Source organism: Triturus cristatus, chromosome 9, assembly GCF_964204655.1.
Source record: "Triturus cristatus chromosome 9, aTriCri1.1, whole genome shotgun sequence".
NCBI classification, from domain to species: Eukaryota; Metazoa; Chordata; class Amphibia; order Caudata; family Salamandridae; genus Triturus; species Triturus cristatus.
In genome coordinates this window covers 1,163,620,779-1,163,638,826 of record NC_140592.1, presented here as the reverse complement: position 1 = coordinate 1,163,638,826, position 18,048 = coordinate 1,163,620,779, and the positions used below count along the sequence as shown (strand labels likewise).

General features: G+C 46.2%; 1 protein-coding gene across 1 annotated transcript in view; it reads left to right on the top strand.

The window, feature by feature from the left end:
- The window catches only part of PLEKHH1 (pleckstrin homology, MyTH4 and FERM domain containing H1), a 380,707-nt gene that overhangs the window by 98,310 nt on the left and 264,349 nt on the right, over positions 1-18,048 (top strand). The window contains exons 3-4 of the mRNA XM_085627151.1: positions 16,070-16,132; positions 17,423-17,572. Coding sequence (XP_085483277.1) covers positions 16,070-16,132; positions 17,423-17,572 — 213 coding nt within the window. The remainder of the gene's footprint in view (positions 1-16,069; positions 16,133-17,422; positions 17,573-18,048) is intronic.

Here is an 18,048-nt window from a genome sequence, read left to right as displayed (position 1 = left end):
ACGTCGTCCTTATCATCATAAATGCGCTTATCTAGTTCATTATGATTAGGGCCCCTGGTTTTATTGTATTTATTTTTCTGAATTTTTTGTCTGTATTTATCCATATTTATGTTTTGCTATTTTTTTTATGTATTTATCAATTTTTATCTTGTGTGTTCTGTATTAATGAATCTGCAATGGGTATTTGTCCACATTTATTTAACTGATAACTGTATACTTGCTTTTGAATGTCCAAAAGGTTTCACCCGCATACAGTGCAATAGCGTTATCTGAAAACACTTGCATTGTAGTATAGCATGAATAACTGTAGATCTGCAATTAAATAATCTTAATTAGGAAACCAATTGTCTTTTTTAATCTCCCCTACCTCTGTCTGTATACCTACTGACCTGGCACTCATGATTGACAGTAAAAAAAATCACTCAAAAAATACCCATTTTCCATGTTTTGATGCATTTAAAAATAAATACAAACAGGTAAATAGTTTTCAGTCTGTATTTATCTGTAAAAATCAGTAAAAACGGAAAACTGGGAGCCCTAATTGTGATTGCTAGGGGGACGTTTCAAGGCAACCCTCAGTTGACAATCTGCCTTACTCTCGGCCTTCTCAGACCATTTATTGGGAATATAATGGTGCCGACAATGTAGGGAGACATTAAATTAATGATGAGCCGCCTGTGCAATAGATAAAAAAGGGTCCAAAGTATAACAGCCGGTAGGTGTATCAGTCAGACCTGTCATAACCGTGCTGTAGGAAGCGGCGATCATCTTTTTTTTTTTTTTAAGGCTGCAGTGGCATCCATCTTATACCCCTGCAGACTTCTGCCTCCCTCCAAGCCCTTTAGAAAACAAGGTCTGATTATAGGGACCTGCCCCGACATAAGCTGCTAACCAGGGGTGATCACAATAGGATTGTGGCCATTCAAGTTTCTCTCCCAGATGTTCTATTCTAAAGTTCTCTTTCTCAGGCATCCAGATGTACAAATCTGATCAGTTGTACTATTTCTGCTCAAGCAGTGTCTGTTCATGGAACTGGAGGTGCTGGGTTTCTGTTGGTGTTTTGTCTCATTCTGTCATCCGTCGTTAGGTCCGAGGTCCAACAACTCTGCCGTCAAAAAGACGTGTTACTTATACTATACAAAGATTGGGCTTTGCGTCTGCCCCTTTCAGTTATTGCTTCAGCCAGCTTTTTCAGCCATTGATTTGAGACCCTGTCAATCACGTTTTGACTCAACCCTTAGGAGTGTATATCACGCGCTTGGATACCCTCTCGGTTGATTAGTGCGCCATACAGATCAATATAACATAATAATATCACCTAACACTGTGGCTGTTGGGCACATCCTCCCACCGCCGCTCCAGTGCTTGCATTGGACTTCATGGACTTTACATATTTAGCCCTTTCTGACCGATTCTGCTGAATCACTTTTAAGTGAATTATTTTGATGTGCTGACATTGCATGAGTTATTGCATTAAACCCAGACCTTTTGGCTTTACCGATGCTTGTTTTAGGTCACGATGGTGGCAGTGAAAGTGTTTTTACCCTAGTTGAAATTACTTGACAGAAGCGACTCTGCTGTCTGTCAGACACCCCATCCCGACCCCCATCTCAAGCCAGTTGACACTTCTTGGGTGGCAGGGGGGGTGCTTTTGCATCATTAATGAGGGGGTACGTGAGAGGGTGCTGTTGATTTTACAAGATGCGTTGATGGATGGGAAGGGTCGTAAACAGCAATGTCGTAAAAGAAGCCCCAGGATGTAATCGTAATATGAAAGGCACCGACGCATCTGGCCGCGGTAATTACAGCAGTTTACCTTTTTAGAGCGAACGCCAGCATCCTCCTGACAGAACACGTCCCCCGGATCCAGCGCTTACAGAAACATGTCTGTCACTTGTCTTCGGCCTCCTTCCGTGGTTGTCAACACAAGGTGCTTCGACATTTCTCGCAAGTGTGTTGTTACTTGAACTACAGACACAGTAAAAATGGACTGCGCCTGTAAGGCGCCAGGGTACTGTTTTTTATTATTATTATTTTGTTTCTGAATGGCTTGTGGAGAAATGCGGCACTGGCGTGCAATGTGGCGATAAAGCAGCAAGGCGAAACCCACCAAGCTGCAATCGATGGACCACACGCAGCCCCTAAGGGCCAGCCTCTTGAGTAAAGAGCTGCCGACTTTGGAGCTTGGAAACCAGATTCGAGTCTCGGCGTCGACTCGCCATCCTGTGATCCTGAGCAAATCACTTTAATTTCCCCGTGCCTACCGAAAATGAATGTGTTCTTGTGTAATGTTTCTGGTGCTCGTGTAAAGGCTCCAATACCTTAGGGTCGAGTTTGTGCTATATGAAACTGCAGCAACAACAAACAACAGTCACACCCTCGTAAACGCTGCGTTTTCTGCGGTCCATGTGAGGTAGACCGCAAACGCTTTGTTTACTAATGAAGATTAAAGATTTTCATGGCACTGTGATAGTACTTGCCTACGTCTAGTGAGAATGTTTGTATTTTCCGAGTAGCGGATGCCTACCTGCTTGTGTGTCTGGAATGTGGAGACGTCCTTTCATATTTTCCACCTTCCTTCCCGTAGCGCACACCTCTGCCCCACAGACACTTCTCCAGGACACAGATGTCCCGCTCAGTGCACAGCTGTTTTTAACATCACAGGCCTGTTTGCGGTTGCTTTCTTCAGCAGTAATGTTCAGGCCTGCTAGAGACATTGCCTTAAAATTGTGTTAAACGCGTTTTATTACCCCAAAACCTTCACACTTGCGCCTCCTGTCCGATCTCTTGGTGCAGTTATTCACTGTTCAATGCTTTGCTCAGAAGCTCCTCTCAAAGCGCGGTATTTACATACCTGCCCCCTCGCCCTCTTTTACGGGTGACAGATTATTTTACCGCCTTGGTGCACTATATATACACTGTATTTAAAAGCTCTTCCTATTAGACCCTCTGATAATGCGCTTTGTAATTGGAGTGTCTACAAGCTGTGCTGTTATCACTGTGTTTAGGTGAATTACCCACAATAATAATCTGTTTTTAGGTCTGAGTTGCAACTGGAGCTGTCTAGGACGAAATGTTTACAGCTCTTGAAATTACAAAGTGGGCTTTGGCTCGAGGACCACTCTTTCACCTCAAGCTATTGGCTAGTTGGTGCATCATACCGCTTTCTAGGTAGTGCTTCCTTTGGAATGCACGAGGGACTACTTTACATCAGAAAAGTACACTCCATCATCACACTGTTTGTCATGTTAGCTAGTTTATCTCCTGTAGGCATTTTAGCCAAAAAGGGATCCATTTTTGTTACTTTTTACCCCAGGACTGGCAAAGCCTGTAAGGCAGACTTTAATGTGATGAACAACATGTGTACCTGTATTTACCTGCAGCGGCACATTCAAGCCAGACTTATTGGCTTTGCCATTATTTTTACTATTGCGAGATGTAATTTGGTAATGTAATGCTATCCAATCTACCGACCTTCCTAAACATTGAAGGCTTAACTCGTGACCTTGATGTAACCCTTGGTTTGGTAGCGAGTCCAATTCAGTGGGCCACCCTGCTACCACCATAATTAGATGTACTACCCTGGACGAGCCATATATTGGCTCTGTATTTAGATGCTGACCAAAAGGCTAACTTTATGGCACCGTGTACACAGTCCACAAGCGCCATGATGCCTTTTTATTTACATGTGTGGTTGGCACGCCTGCTACAGTCACTGTAGTTAGATGCCCTCACCACTTAGCCTCTTGTAGGTGCTGCTTTGAGATAATCTTCCCATGGGTCTTGGCGTTCGCATTTGTTTAGATGCATAGCTGACAAGTCCGTGGTGACCCTGTGACCGCGTACGTGTTTCAACAATACAGAAAATAACAATTAGGAAATACACATGGTCTCAAAGGTGTATTAGGAGAGTGCCACAAAAGAGGAGCATGCACCAAAGAGGATGGGCAGAGTCATGTAGAGCGATGTACCAGCCGCCTCCAGGTCCATTCCGAGTCTTTGGGGGTTACCGCATTGGAGTGCGCGCCATGGTGTGGTACCGGCCGGCGCCCATGTCTAACTCTCTTATTTTCCCTCACTTCAACTTGGAAGGTTGATACATGACCAAGCTCTAAGCAGCAAGGGGTTTCCATAAATTACAAAAAATGAGAAATTGAGGCAAGCATTGAGACCTAAGTGGCATGCTGTGGTTAGCGAGGGGCTTCACGAAGGGGTGGATGCCACATTCCTTTTAATGTCCCAGGTCTCGTTCTGCTTATTCTCTTTATTGGCTATTTCCTTACATAGTAAACACTGTGCGCTGTTTTGCTTTGAAACCCAAGAGGTGGGAGTGAGGCTATCACAGCAGCAGACGGTGCCCCTGGCATGACCGACTGGTGTGTTCACTCAAAACATGAAGGGTTATGAGAAAGGGGAGTGTAAAGATTCTCACACACGGTTGGTGGAGCATTCACCGCTTCGCGAGGGATTGCTTTACGTCCCTTTGTCACTTTCAGGGATAAGCTGTGCAAATCACATTGGGAGCGGGGCTCTGAGAGGTAGAGAGTGACCTGTAGTTATGGATTTGGGAAGTGGCGAGAAGAGCAGGCTTGCAGGGCAGAAGAGCGCTGGGTTAGGCTCTTCACGCAGAACTCTTCAAGCAGTCGCTACTTATGGCCATGTTTCTTGGCTGCTGTAAGAGAGCTGCTGTTCCTTCCACCCCCTCCCATTAATTCCATGTCTCCTTACCAATAATTCCTTGATTCCAAGTGCACAATCTCCCTTTAATCCGAGCTTCTCAAATACCTAAGCAATTTGTGTTCAATAAACTTTCTCTCCACGCACAACTTCCTTGAATCTTTCCAGTCTGGATTATGCTGTCTACGTTCCACAGGGATGTTTCTAACTTGAGTCTCAACCTACATCTCCTTTGCTCTCCAAGCCCTTTTATTTTCTTTCCTTCTACACATTTGACACAGATAACCAAACTGCGCCCCTGGCCTTCCTGAAGATCTCAGACGCGGCTCTAGCACAGCTTCCTATGTCCCTCTGGACGGTCCTTAAGCACCACTTGACACTACCCATCAGCCACTCTGCTGGCAGTAGGGGTACTTCAAAGCTTGGACCTCTGCTCTGCTATGTAGACCATGTCTTTCGATTACTTAATTTTGTTATTTCACATGGAACACCAGTTTTCTTATGACACCCAAACCTTTTTCTCCATTCCCAACTTCACCCTTCCTCGCCACCTCCAGGCCAAAATCAGGCTACTTCACATCCATCTTAACTGGATGTCCCTTCACTCTCTGAAATCCGAACTAATCTTATCCTTATAGACAATCCTCATCTCTACCGTCTCGGTATTCCTTCCGTACGACCCCCGTGCCTTGAAACCTGGGAATGTACATCAACTCACCAATTACATTTTTTGCTTCCAACTTGTAATTATATAAATCATATGGCAACACATCAACTTTCAGCTAACCAAAACCCTTATAAACTCCAAGGCCCTATAGAAGCTGGACTGTTTCGCTAGCCTTCGCTTTGTTTCCCCAACTTAAGCCCCCTCGGCAAGCCCATCACTTTCACCCTCACTCATGCTAGTCTTACTCCAGAGGTCAGCTATCTCTCCCATTGAAAGGCAGGTGGTTCTCTGCTGAAAACAGTCTTGCTGTTCACAGCAAATGTTTTTTCTAGCACCTCCTTAACAGTATGTCTGTATTCACATCTTTTTCCCAGCTTGCACTCTTGGCTCTGCCACCCATCACATCTTTGCCACCAACATACTTCCACGTGCAGTGTGGATGGCTCGGCCTTCTCCATTAAAGTCCTCAACATTGAATTCCCCCTTCTTTAATCTTGGAGAGCACCTCTCTCCTCCTTCATCCAAGAAGGCATACACTCACTTCTTGGCAATGGGAACCATAGACAAGGCCTCTCCAGATCCTCTAGAGAAACTTGGAATATCTTGAGGTCAGATCCGATACTACTGAAGTTTGACCAGAATTGTTCAGACAATCCTATGACTGTAACGCAAGATCCCCAGTGAGGATGCAATAGGGAACGGCAGCCAGCGGGCTACAGCCGCATTCTGATGCAGCAAACTTGCGTAACACCATACCATCAATGCTCTATTCTGAAGAATGTGTTTCTACCACAGACCTGTACTACACCAAGAACAACTCTGACCCTATAATTAGCCAGTTCGTGATCTTTTTTTGCGATAATTGTATGTATGGTGTGTCAAAATTGGAAAGAGGTAGCATGTTGGTGCAGAATAAAACATACAAAAACCCATTAGTTTTTCTCCACTTTTTCTTCCTGCATTCCATGAATTCGGTTTATGTATACAGTGATGGAGTACACGGTCCCTATGTATTCTAGTATTGTGTAGTAACTACTATCTTATGTGGGATGCTGAAGCACTTGTCCACGCAATTACCATGCTACAACATATGGCATGTGTATGTGGTTGGAAGTGTGTTTTTGCTTTGAGCCTGTGAGGAAAATGTTTCTATGTTATGCCGAATGATCACCAAGATGCAGTTTTCATGATATGGGACGAAGTGCTTAGCTGTGTGATGCACATGTGAGAGAGTGGTGCTCGTTTTTAACATTCCTGTAATGCTGGCAGCTTCGATGAGCTCAGCAGGTCTCTTGAGTCCCCTTATTGTGTTGGTAGTTTATATATTTTATATTCTCCATCCGAACACCTGTGCTGGCTTTGGCAGGCAGTCGTACGCTCAGTGATCGTATGGGTCTGGGAAAAGTAACATACATGGATGAAGTGTAAAGGGGAATCTGAGATCTGCTTGCATAGACTACTTTACAGTTCTCCTTTATATGATTGCCTTTATGAGATGGCAGTTGAAGAGATTTGTCAAAATGCACTGCATTATCGTCATTATTTTTAGGTCAAGCATTCGAGACCTCTTGTATATACTTTAGTATATATACTTTAGTATATACTTAAATGTGTATGTACTTTGTGAGCTCTGAAGATCAGCCCTAGGACTTGTCTGCTTCCGCTTAGGGACTTTTTTTTCTGTTCAACTGCCTCTATTTAACTCTCTTGATAGAAAACGACCAGCAGAGGTCAGTAAAATACCAGTATTGCTTTCTGCTGTGGGACTTTCTTTTCTTAATTTTTCTGGCAACTGCCTCCATTTAACTTTCTTGATGGAAAACGACCAGCAGAGGTAAGTAAAATACCAGAACCACTTTTGCATTCTCTAGATTCCAGTCCGTAGAAATTGTTTTCCACGAGCACCCGTAGACGATATTTTTTTCAAATCTTGGATTTACAGTGATATGAACACAGAAGGCCCTGCTTTGATATTAAAAACAGCTTTGGACTATACCATTTCCCACTGAAAGGCAATATTTCTCTCCATGTGTTCCTATACCTGGTGTGTCACGCAGTTTGGTGCTTACTTTCCCACCATGTTAAAGAACAGTGGATGATTCAGCACCCAGGCTAATGTGCTGCATAGCAAAATACATATAAGGTTCCAAAGGCGAGACCGATTGCATTGCAAAGGCTTGTTGCCATTATAGGATGTCTATGCTCTGAATATATGATTATTGGAGACCTGCAGGGGGACACTGTTAAAGTCCTCCTATGACCAGCATTTTACAGCAGATCTCTGTTGTACTGGCAGGCCTGAGCACCTAGTTGTTAATTAAGTGGGTTGGTATAGCCTGTATCTGTATCTGTCAGGGATTCGTAGGTCCTGCCATGCATAATATGCCTCTCCCTTTGACGATTAAGTAATGAAATGGTCTATTATATCATATGGTAAGATGGATTTGATCAAATTGATACCGTCAGAAAGGCTAGACTAACTGCCCTCCATTTTGTAGTTAGAATCCTATGCGTCATATGGCCAGGTATTGCAGAGTCCCCGCCCCAGACTGACACCCCTCCCAAAACCATGGGCCTTGTGGGGTACCAGAACCCCCACCAATCTCCGCAGAGGCATAGATAAACAGAAAACACCACATTTTCTTTGGGTTAGGGGTCGTAACAACCCCAGCCGTATTTTATTAAATAACAAGACATAACCGTCCAGAATATTATACCTCAACCGATTATGTAAACCATTTATATACAATTGTTTGTGGACGGTTAACCTTAACATAGCTTCTGATACATAGCCAATCCTAACTTAAACTAAAATATATACATTTTTGTTTTCTGCGTATCCCTAATTGAGCCTACGGGCAAGGTCATGACTGGTCCAACTACATGCTAGGTCCACCCCCCACTGAAGTGACCTTGTGCAGGAGGCCTGGCTGCCCAGAAGGTTACCTACCTCGTGCACTCCCTACGCCCTCAAATACTACCCCCAAAGGGCTGCACTGTTATGCCAACTTGGCCCCCTTGCGCCTGTGCGGGGATTGGACCAAAGGCCTACTGGAAGCGTGCACTTCTCCAGCCTACCGGCCTTAAGCGCCCCCTGGAGTTCCATGAGAGACCACTGACCCCCCAGGCATCCCCATTAACAATGGTGATTCCTACTAAAAGGACTGTAAATGCCCCACAAATCATGACCTTACCGCCACAGGCCAGGTTAGTTGACCGACTATCTGGCCCCCCCCTTCTTCAAGGAGATGTTTTAAGGTCATGCCCTGTCCCGTGTCCCGACCAACCACTCTAACAAGTTTTCTAAGAAAATTTCATTACCCAGCTTCGAGTGGTGAACGCCATCCTGCAACAAAAACTTCTTCCCCCCCCCCCCCCCCCCCCCCCGGATGCATCCATGTTAAATGGTTTGTAGTTTTGGGGACCTAAAAAATGTGTCAATCTTTTCCTTAATTCCTTTCATGGAATGATTCAGGACCCAGACCGACTCACCCCCCACTTGCCCCCCCCTACCAGTGGAACCAGGGAATGATGTGGGACCATGCCAAGACAGCCTGTGGGCACCTCTTTGCCAACCATCCTATCTCTGTGATCAGTGCCTCTACAATGCCCTTCCTGCCCAAATGAACTGGATTGTTGCCTCCCAGGTATACTACCACCACTGCGGGCGGCGTGTGCCCTCTAACAAGCAGAACCTCCAACAAGTCCCGCAACTGCCCCAGGCGCAAACCTCCTTGCCCATGCAAGGACACATTGAAACCTGCCGGACGGGCCCTCTCCACATAGTTTACTGCGAAAAAAAGATGCTTGAACCTGCTCACATAAGGGTGACCTACTACCCATACTTCGATTTCACCTGGCCCCCAGGCGGTGACCTGGGCTGGACGAGGTTCTGATGACCGGCACAGGACGGCGAGCTTCCTTCCTGCATCACAGCACATGAAAACAGCGGGAAATCAAAGAAAAAACACCGTCCTTAGACACGTTATACTCGTGTAACTGCACATATCGTTTATAACAATCAGAAGACCATCGACCAATCCTCTGCACTGCCTGCCCCGAGAGGCCTCTAGCCGTGGGTTCCGTGGCCACCCCAATTCTAAAAGAATGGGAACTAAATTTGGATGGAACCAATACTGCCGCCCGAGCCCTAAGACTAGAACCCTGCTAAACTGAAATTTGGTAAGCGAGGTGCCGTCTACGTGAATTAAAAGTGGACCCCCGCGGTTTGTAAGCCAGGAAAGACTTGAGGTTGCCAACCAGTCAGCAAGGACTTCCCTTAGCTTTATGGAGTATGACGTGATCCCCCCTACCGCCTTGGTCAGTTTTTGACCTGGGGATCGATAAAGACACCAAATCCCCCTGTAGATGGACATGAGCAAATTGGAGTCCTCATTGCCAGTCTTGCTTGTTACGCACCACCAGTTCCCCGACCCTGAAAGCACCATAAAAGACCAGGGTGAAGGCTGCCTTGAACAGATGAACATCCCCCGTGGATCAACACATGCTCTAAAGTGTGTGTTAATGCTAATTAGACGCCGGGTTTCAGGCTGGGGACCTTGTAAATGCTTCCACCCCTTCAGAGCTCTCTGCACTATGAAAGTACTGATAGGAACCTGGTGACTCCGCATTTTTGCAAAAAAGGAAATCGCCGTCATATGGCGCCTTGCGCATGCTGCAGAACGCCCCCATCCCTCAATGCCCTCAGGAATAATTCGACAGCAGATGATTCGTGCCAGGCCCCTTCCCAGCCATCCCCAACAAAAATGCAATAGGGGCTAAAAGCCCCCTCAACGGCCCGCCTTGTCCTGGGTGCTAGGCTAGCTGCCACGAGGTCTGATAGGTCGGGGCACCAATTTGCCATAGCTGGTCTGGAAAGGGCGTTGGACTTTCCACTGCTTCCGGGTGGTATGACCTGAACACCTGCATCTTAAAACGAGACAGAGCATCAGCAGCATTATTCAACACCCCTGGAACATGTTTGGCCCTAAGCAGCACATTCAATCTCATGCATTGGAGTACTATCTCTTTTAGCAGCCATAGTATCGTTTTACACTTAGCTGCCTGGTTATTAATGCATTCTACTACCGACATGTTAACGGACCAAAAAACCACAGATTTATTGCAAAACTGCTCCGGCCAAATGGTTAATGCCACCAGGATGGGGAACAATTCCAAAAACCCGATGTTACCTGTCAGGCCAGACTCCACCCACAATGTTAGCCCAGCGTTGCCCAGATCATGCCGAGCCCAGGATGGCACCAAACCCCTCACTTCCCGCCGCATCCGTCATTAGACCCACCTTCGCGTTGGACCTGGGGGGGACTGAGCCCCACCACAGTGCCATTGAAATCACACAAGAATGCCATCCAAATACGCACATAATGCCAGACCTCACTGGACAATTGCGTGTGGTGGTGCTTCTCCTTTAGGCCTGACATTGCCTGCGCATTGGAACGTAAAAATGGGCGGGCCGTGGGGATGATTTTCATTGCAAAGATGAGCTGCCCCAGAGTTTTTTTGCCGCTGATGCAATGTGACCTTTTCCTTACTGAGGCACTCCTGCAAAGCTAGAGTGAAAGCCATAACCTTCCCCTGTGTGAGCCGTGACACCCCATTGACTGAATCCAACTCAATGGCCAGGAACTCAATTTCTGTTGAAGGCCCACAATTTTTCCTGGCGCTAAAGGGACTCCGAATTTGTGCAAGAGTGCGCAAAAGGCCTGTAGAGCCCTGCAGCACTCTTGGGTATCCGGTGCATCCAGGAAAGTCCAAGTAATGCAGCATCCTCCGTTGACCCGTCACTTGCCTGAAAACCCATTCCAGAAACAAACTGAATTTTTCGAAGTAGGAGCAAGAGACAGAGCCTCCCATGGGTATGCACTTGTCCTTGTAGTACTTCCCTTCCAGTTGAAAGCCCAATAAATGGAAATCCTGAGGGTGCACCAGCAGTAAGCAGAACTCTGATTCAATGTCAGATTTGTCTAGGAATGTACCTGGCCCTAGCTCCTGGAGCATCTGTATCACCTGATCCAGAGAGGCATATTTCATGGTGCATAAGGCCCCATCAATAGCATCGTTCAATGATTGGCCCCGGGGAGCAGACAAATTGTGGATTAGACTGAATTCTCCTGGGTCCTTTTTGGGCACCACCCCCAACGGTGAACAGACAAAACCTTTTACCGGTACAGAATCAAATGAGCCGGCCACCCTCCCAGCCTCAACTCTTTTTCAATCTTGGCTAACGCTACCCCACGTTGGACCTTACCGATAGTTGATTGCAGCAGAAAGAGACCCCTAGGTAGCCAAGTGCAGGAATCATAAAACCTTCCTTGAAACCTTCCAAAAGAGCCTGGGCTGCGTTTGGGCAACTGTATTTATTCAACCATGGTATCAATGCCGCTGTTTTTATTGGGGAGGGAGCCTTGGCGAGGAATAAGTGCTCATTCTTGTTTCTTACCTCCTTTATCCCTTGACTTTTTAATGCACTTGGACCCAGGATGTGAGGAGAGGCCACAAAAGAACAGGCATGTTTACATCTTCAGGAAACCGGAGGCCTGGTGCAAGTTTGCCTTTTGAAGTCCCACCATGACCTCTTCCCCCTCCACCACGCCCACGCCTCCCATGGGGCCCGGTCGAAAGGACTGCTCACGGATGTTTTCTTTTGCCCTCCTAAATTCCTTATCATATTCTTTCCAACCCACTCCCCGGTATTCATCATGTGCACAGGCAATCCTAATCTGATAGTATGCCATTTGTGCGCCTAAACCAGTGAAAAGCTCTGCCATTATCGCCTGCTAGTTGGAGAAGAACCCTTTTATCCAATTCATCAGTGTCTCTTCAGTCTTCTTCTTGTGAGACCAATTGCCACAGTCCCTGGAATGGGAACACTCTTTACACTTTATTTTCCTCTTCCTTGTCCACTTTATCAAGTAACAAGGCAAGCATATTAACATATTCCCCTTTCCAGATTTTTTCTCTCACCTCCTGCAAGATGTGCCTACCCAGGCGGTCTCTGGAGGACCGTAACTCACTCAAACCCAGACTTGGCAACAGTTGCGCCATACCTGCTGCTGCAGCGTCCTGCTTCTTGGCGGGCTCTCTCTCTGTTGCTGCACTCGCTTTTCCGGGTTCAGGTGAACCCTTGTCGCTCCCTGCACCTCCTTGATACGTTCCCCTGGTTGCCGCACTACCAGCAGCTGCTGTCCCTGCCGCTACACTCTGCGTTCCCCATTGCTTGGACCCATCTACCTGCACCACCAGTTTCCTGGCCCTCTCCAAAGCATCTCCCTCGTCTAGTATGGCCTCACTGCCGGCCGCAGGGATCCATGCTTCCGATTTAGACAACCACGGGAGCACGGCTGCTAAACTGCCCACTAAATGCAAGTGAAACATCATTGACTCTTTATGTAGAGTGTGTTAATTGGAGGTGGGTTATTTTTTCATTTTGTCTTCCCTGTCCTGCTCCATTATCTGTCATTTTTGGGCAACCCCTTTGTTTCTTTTAGATGCTATGGCACAGTCTGTGGGTTCATCAGTGGCAATCCACCACCATGCCTGACTTCAATCCATGGGCTTTTCATGGCATGTACATGCAAACTTGATGGGCATGCCTTTTGATGGCTCACGCCTGTTTGACGAGCCAGCTGACTCAGCCGTACAGCACTTTAAGCAAGGGCTGACTACACCTTGATCCTTAGCAGTGACCTCCCCTGTCTGCCATTGCCACTGACAATACAGTAGATGTCTTGCCTATTCCAGGGGTGTGCTATTACTCCAACGTCAACCCTTGTAGCCGATCGAACAGCAGCCAAACCAGTTTCTCTGACAATACTGAGGACATGTTGAATCTCGGGGTCACATCGGCCAGCACCGCCTCTCCTCCTTCTACTCTTCTTCTGCTGCACCACACGCAAAACTGCTGTAGCTCACCCTCTGGAGATCACATGCATGTTTTAGAAGGAAGTGCATCGCACCATGAGGACCGGAGCAAGCCATCAATTTGGAATGTGGATCCTCTGGATCATGGAAAAGGGATATGGCCTGCATGTCCAAGAATTGCCCCTCCTATTTCTCTGATTCCCTCTGTTTCTTTAGGCTGGTATGTTTATCTTATCCAACAGAAAGTCTTCGCCCTTCTGAGTAGGCGGGTGGTGGCACTAGTTCCAGAATAAGAGATCAGGCAGGGAAGTTACTCCTGGTAATTTCTTGTACCCAAAAGGACTGCAGGCTTCATTTTATTCTTGAAAATCAGGTCTTGAATGCTTTACTTCGGAAGGAGAAATTTAAGATACTGTTGCTTACCAAGTCCTTTTAGCTCTGGAAGTGGGAGATGATGTGTCTCTTGACTAACAGGGTGGCTATTTTCACATACTGATCCCTCAGTCTCACAGGAGGTACCTGTATTTTGTGGTGGGTTCCACCCATCACCAGTTTTAGCCCTCTCATTCAGGCTGACGTTGGCACCTAATGTCTGCCAAGGAGATGGATGTGCCTGTGGTGAAGTGTTGCAGGATGGGATGTCCATACCTCCACGATTATCTGCTTAAGCTGGAATCGCAGCAGCTGGCTATGGACTATGGCTTCTCTTCTGTTCGACTTGGAGTTATTCATCAAGCTGCTCAAGTCACAGCTGGAGCCATCACAGTTATGCTTCTTCATCAGAGTGGTGTTGGATAGGATGTACCTCTGGGCATTGCCACCTCCCCAGAGGATTTAGGACATTAAAGAAATTATCCCTATATCTTTTGGGATAGGGACCTCTTCTCACTTTCTTGACTGTCTTCTGCCTGTTGGACCTCCTTGCTTCCTGTCCTGGTATTCACCCACGACCGATGGCACATTAATGCCCTTCATTAGGGTCTCCATTCCAAGTTCAGCTTTGGAGCCGACTGTAAGATAACATCCACATTTTTCTGGAGACAGCAAAAGATCTTCAGGGAAGTTTCATTGACTAGGAATTTCATATGTGGGACCAGCAGTGGCCAAGGTGATGATACATTCCCCCACTTTAAGGTGGGGGGCTAATATGGATGATTTTGAGACCATGGCACTCTGGTCTTCAACGGCGCAGTTGTGTCATATGAACCTGTTTGAGCTGCATACCATATATCTGCCACTGAAAGTGTTATTTCTATGCCTTCATGGTTCATCAGTCCAAGACCTCATGGACAACAGACCTTCGGTGTTGTACATTACCAAACAGGGTGCACTCACGTCCCTTGTGTCACAAAGTGCCAAAGCTGCAGAGTTGGGCTTAGGCTCACTGGATCTAGTTATTTGTCAGTCACTTGTAAAGTTCCCTGAACCTGAGCACTGACAACTTTAACCTGCGTCATGTCAGACCATGAGTGACATCTCCATCCGAAGGAGGTTTAGTCTGTCTTTCCTTTTTAGACACACGTGCGTGGACCTCTTTTCCACCCTGGGAGAGTACTCACTGCCCTCTATTTTGTGCCCTCCCAATTTCCACTGCAGGTGCCTCTAGAGAACGTATTTCCTCTGATGTGGGACTTTCCCCTCCACTAGCTATTTCCTACCATCCCTCTGACCCCTCAGTTTCTGTGGAAGTTACTACAGGATAGGAGGCCTGTGAATCTGATCAGGTCAGTCTGGCCATAGAGGGTATGGTACCCGGATCTAATGCGTCTGTCTCTGCGTCGTCCTATCCAACTTCCATCCTCTCGCTGTCAGAGTGGTACGTTCCACACCCCAAACTTCAGAGCCTCTACCTTCATGCCTGGAGATTGAGCAGGGCATCTTAAATGCATCTGATTTACTCACATGAGATTGTGTTTTTCATCCTATCCGTATGTCATCCAGCTCTCCAGCTACCCGTGAGTAGCTCTCTATTTGCAGCTCAACATAGTAAATGAAAAGCTTTGTTTGGGTGAATTACATATGTTTACAAAATTTTAACAATTATTTAAATGTAAAATGTCTGATTTCTGAACAGCAAAGCAGCAGAAATAATGTATTTAATGCTGAATTAAATGGCAGTTCATGCTGCACTAGGAAGTCTTATTACTGAATTTCTTTCTAAGGTGCCAGGTTTAAAGCCTTCGATGTATTTTTGAAATGGCTAGCTACTATTTGTCCCGCAGACTGTCTCAGAGTCTAGGTCCACTCCCTCTCCCGAATTGGGAATCCAATCGACTGCTAAGCTTTCACATTTTTTTCACCTCTATGAAAAACGTAAGTCAAGGAAACTCCACTTTGCACCTCCCCTAACTATTAACATAAGCTGTTTTGTCAGGGAAGTAAGTTTTCTCCACATTTTAAAAAGGAATCAATTTGACTTCTTAAAAAACATCACTTCCAAGAAATGTGAGATATACAGTTAACTGAAGTGCCATCCTTTCCCAACCAGGAAACAAACAATCTGCCCACTAAAGGCCTGCGAATTCTACATGGACCTGTTCTAGTCCTCCTTAACAGGTGACTTGGAGCTTAAGTGAGCACACATCAGAAATGTTGTCATGCAAAGTCTGAGCTTTAGGGTCACAAAGTTATTAGATAAGTAAAAATGTATAATAATCTAATTGTGTGGTGTGTGTGTGTGTATAGTATAGACTATTGACTGATCTGGCATTTAGAGGGAATAGCGTACAAACAGATGAAGTTTACACATGTGAATGAAACAGCACAACATGCTTGTTTGTTAAATGTTAGTGCAGTAAATATAACGTCAAAACATTTTACATTCTGGTTTATCTCCAATTGCAGATGCAAGAGCTGGAACAGAGGGTTTTTGAGGCTGAACTGAGAGCAGAGAAGGCGGAGAAGCAGGTACAGTATTTCCTAATGGCTGTATTTTTTACATTTGACGGCAGGTGTCGCAAAAGAAGCACTGTCATTGGATCAAAATCTAGACTCATCCATTTAGAGGAGGGCGTTCTAGCTCATTTTAGGAATAGGTGAATGAGTAATCACAGTGTGGGTCTTGTTGAAGCCCTCATAGTGAGGCCATCGGACCATTGACACAAAGCAAATGTGGAATGGATTCAATTATTTATGCCTACAACCCCTCCTGGGATATAGGCCATCAACCAGGACTCTCCAGCCATCTCTGTCCTGGGCTTTGCTTCCAGCCTGACTCCAGGTGTATCCCTTCTTCTTGCAGTCAGCCTCAAGGCCTCGGCACCGGTTGATTCGTGGCCTTCCTCTTTTCTTTTTTCCTTGAGGGTTCCAGGTGAAGGCTTGCCTGGTGTGTTTGATGGGGGCTTGTGGAGGGTGTGATCTATCCAGCTTCAGCATCTTTTCATGATTTCTTCATGAGCAGGGAGTTGGAAAGTCTGCTGCCATTGGTCGTTGTTCAGGATGGTGTTGGGCCAGTGGATATGGATGATTTTTCCTCAGACAGGTGTTGATACAGGTCTGGACGTAATTGCTGGTGGTGACTGTGTTCTGCCAAGTTTCTGCTCCATACAGAGAGACCGATTTTACATTGGTGGTAAAAAGCCTGATCTTGGTTTGCAGCATTAGGTCCTTGGAACGTCAGATCTTCTTTGGCTCGAATGAAGGCAGCCCCAGCTTTGCCGATTCTTGCCTTGACGTCCGCATCTGTGCCGCCCTGCTTGGCTATAACACTGCACAGGTAGGTGAAGGCCCAACCTCTTCCAGTGAATCACCTGCAAGTGTGACTGCATTTGTTCCGGTCGTGTTGCCCTTCAGGATCTTGGATTGTCCCCTGTGGATGTCGAGGCCAAGTACCTCCAGAACTTCTTGGCAATGCAGACATGGTGATCCGATTCTCTTTGAATGGTCTGGTGAAACCCACGTTGCTTTGTGCATTCTTTTTGGGAATACAGTACCACCTATTACCAGACTGTTAAGGGCACAGAGATCTGCAAGGATTTTCACCATTCTCGTTCATGTCGCTAAGGCCATGGTTGTCCACTGGTAGGGTTAACAAGTGGAAGAGCAGATTGTAGCTTTCATTGTCTCAGCATAGGGTATCAGTCACAGAGTCCACATATTCATTGTGTCAACCTTTGGAAATCATCTCCAGCCCTGTATTCGGCAGCAATAATGTTTTCTTGCATGAGATCCTGTGTAACCCTCAAAATTCCATTGCAGGTGAGAGCAATGGAAGAAAAGCTGAAACTGGCTGATGTGAAAACAAATGAATCTGAGAGCACCCTGTATAAGAAGTACCAAGAGCTCAACAGTGTTGTGCAAGAGAAGGAGGACGTCATTCGGAGAATGGAGACGCAGCTGGAGAAACAGGTAGATCATGAATTGTATGTTAGGATTGCACTTCTCACAGAGAAATCTTTCTCTGCCTCCCTAAATGTGAGTCTCTTTTCATTTCTCTGAAGTTGGCTTTATGTTAATCTCTGACTCAGTCAGTGTAGGAGAATAGGTTCCAACCCATTTAAACCCCTTGGATATTTTTGCATTTCGACGACCTTGTTTCTGGACTTTAACTGTAAGTGAATCTCACTGAAAATGGAGTGGGCGGGCTAGCCACTAGTATCTGCCTTTTAAGTCAAGGTCTGCTGCTGTGCAACTGGGACAAAATGCTTTGGGTTGGTTGCACGTTAACCTGTGTTCTTGTGTGCAGGCTCAGTGAGTGGGAATACTGTCCTGCTCAGCCCAGTATCAGTGCACAGGTAGCCTGTAACAGAAAAAACCCTTCAGGGATTGGTTTTGTTCTAGTGTAGGCCTTTGAACATGAGTGGACATTAATTGTTTAAGTCTGT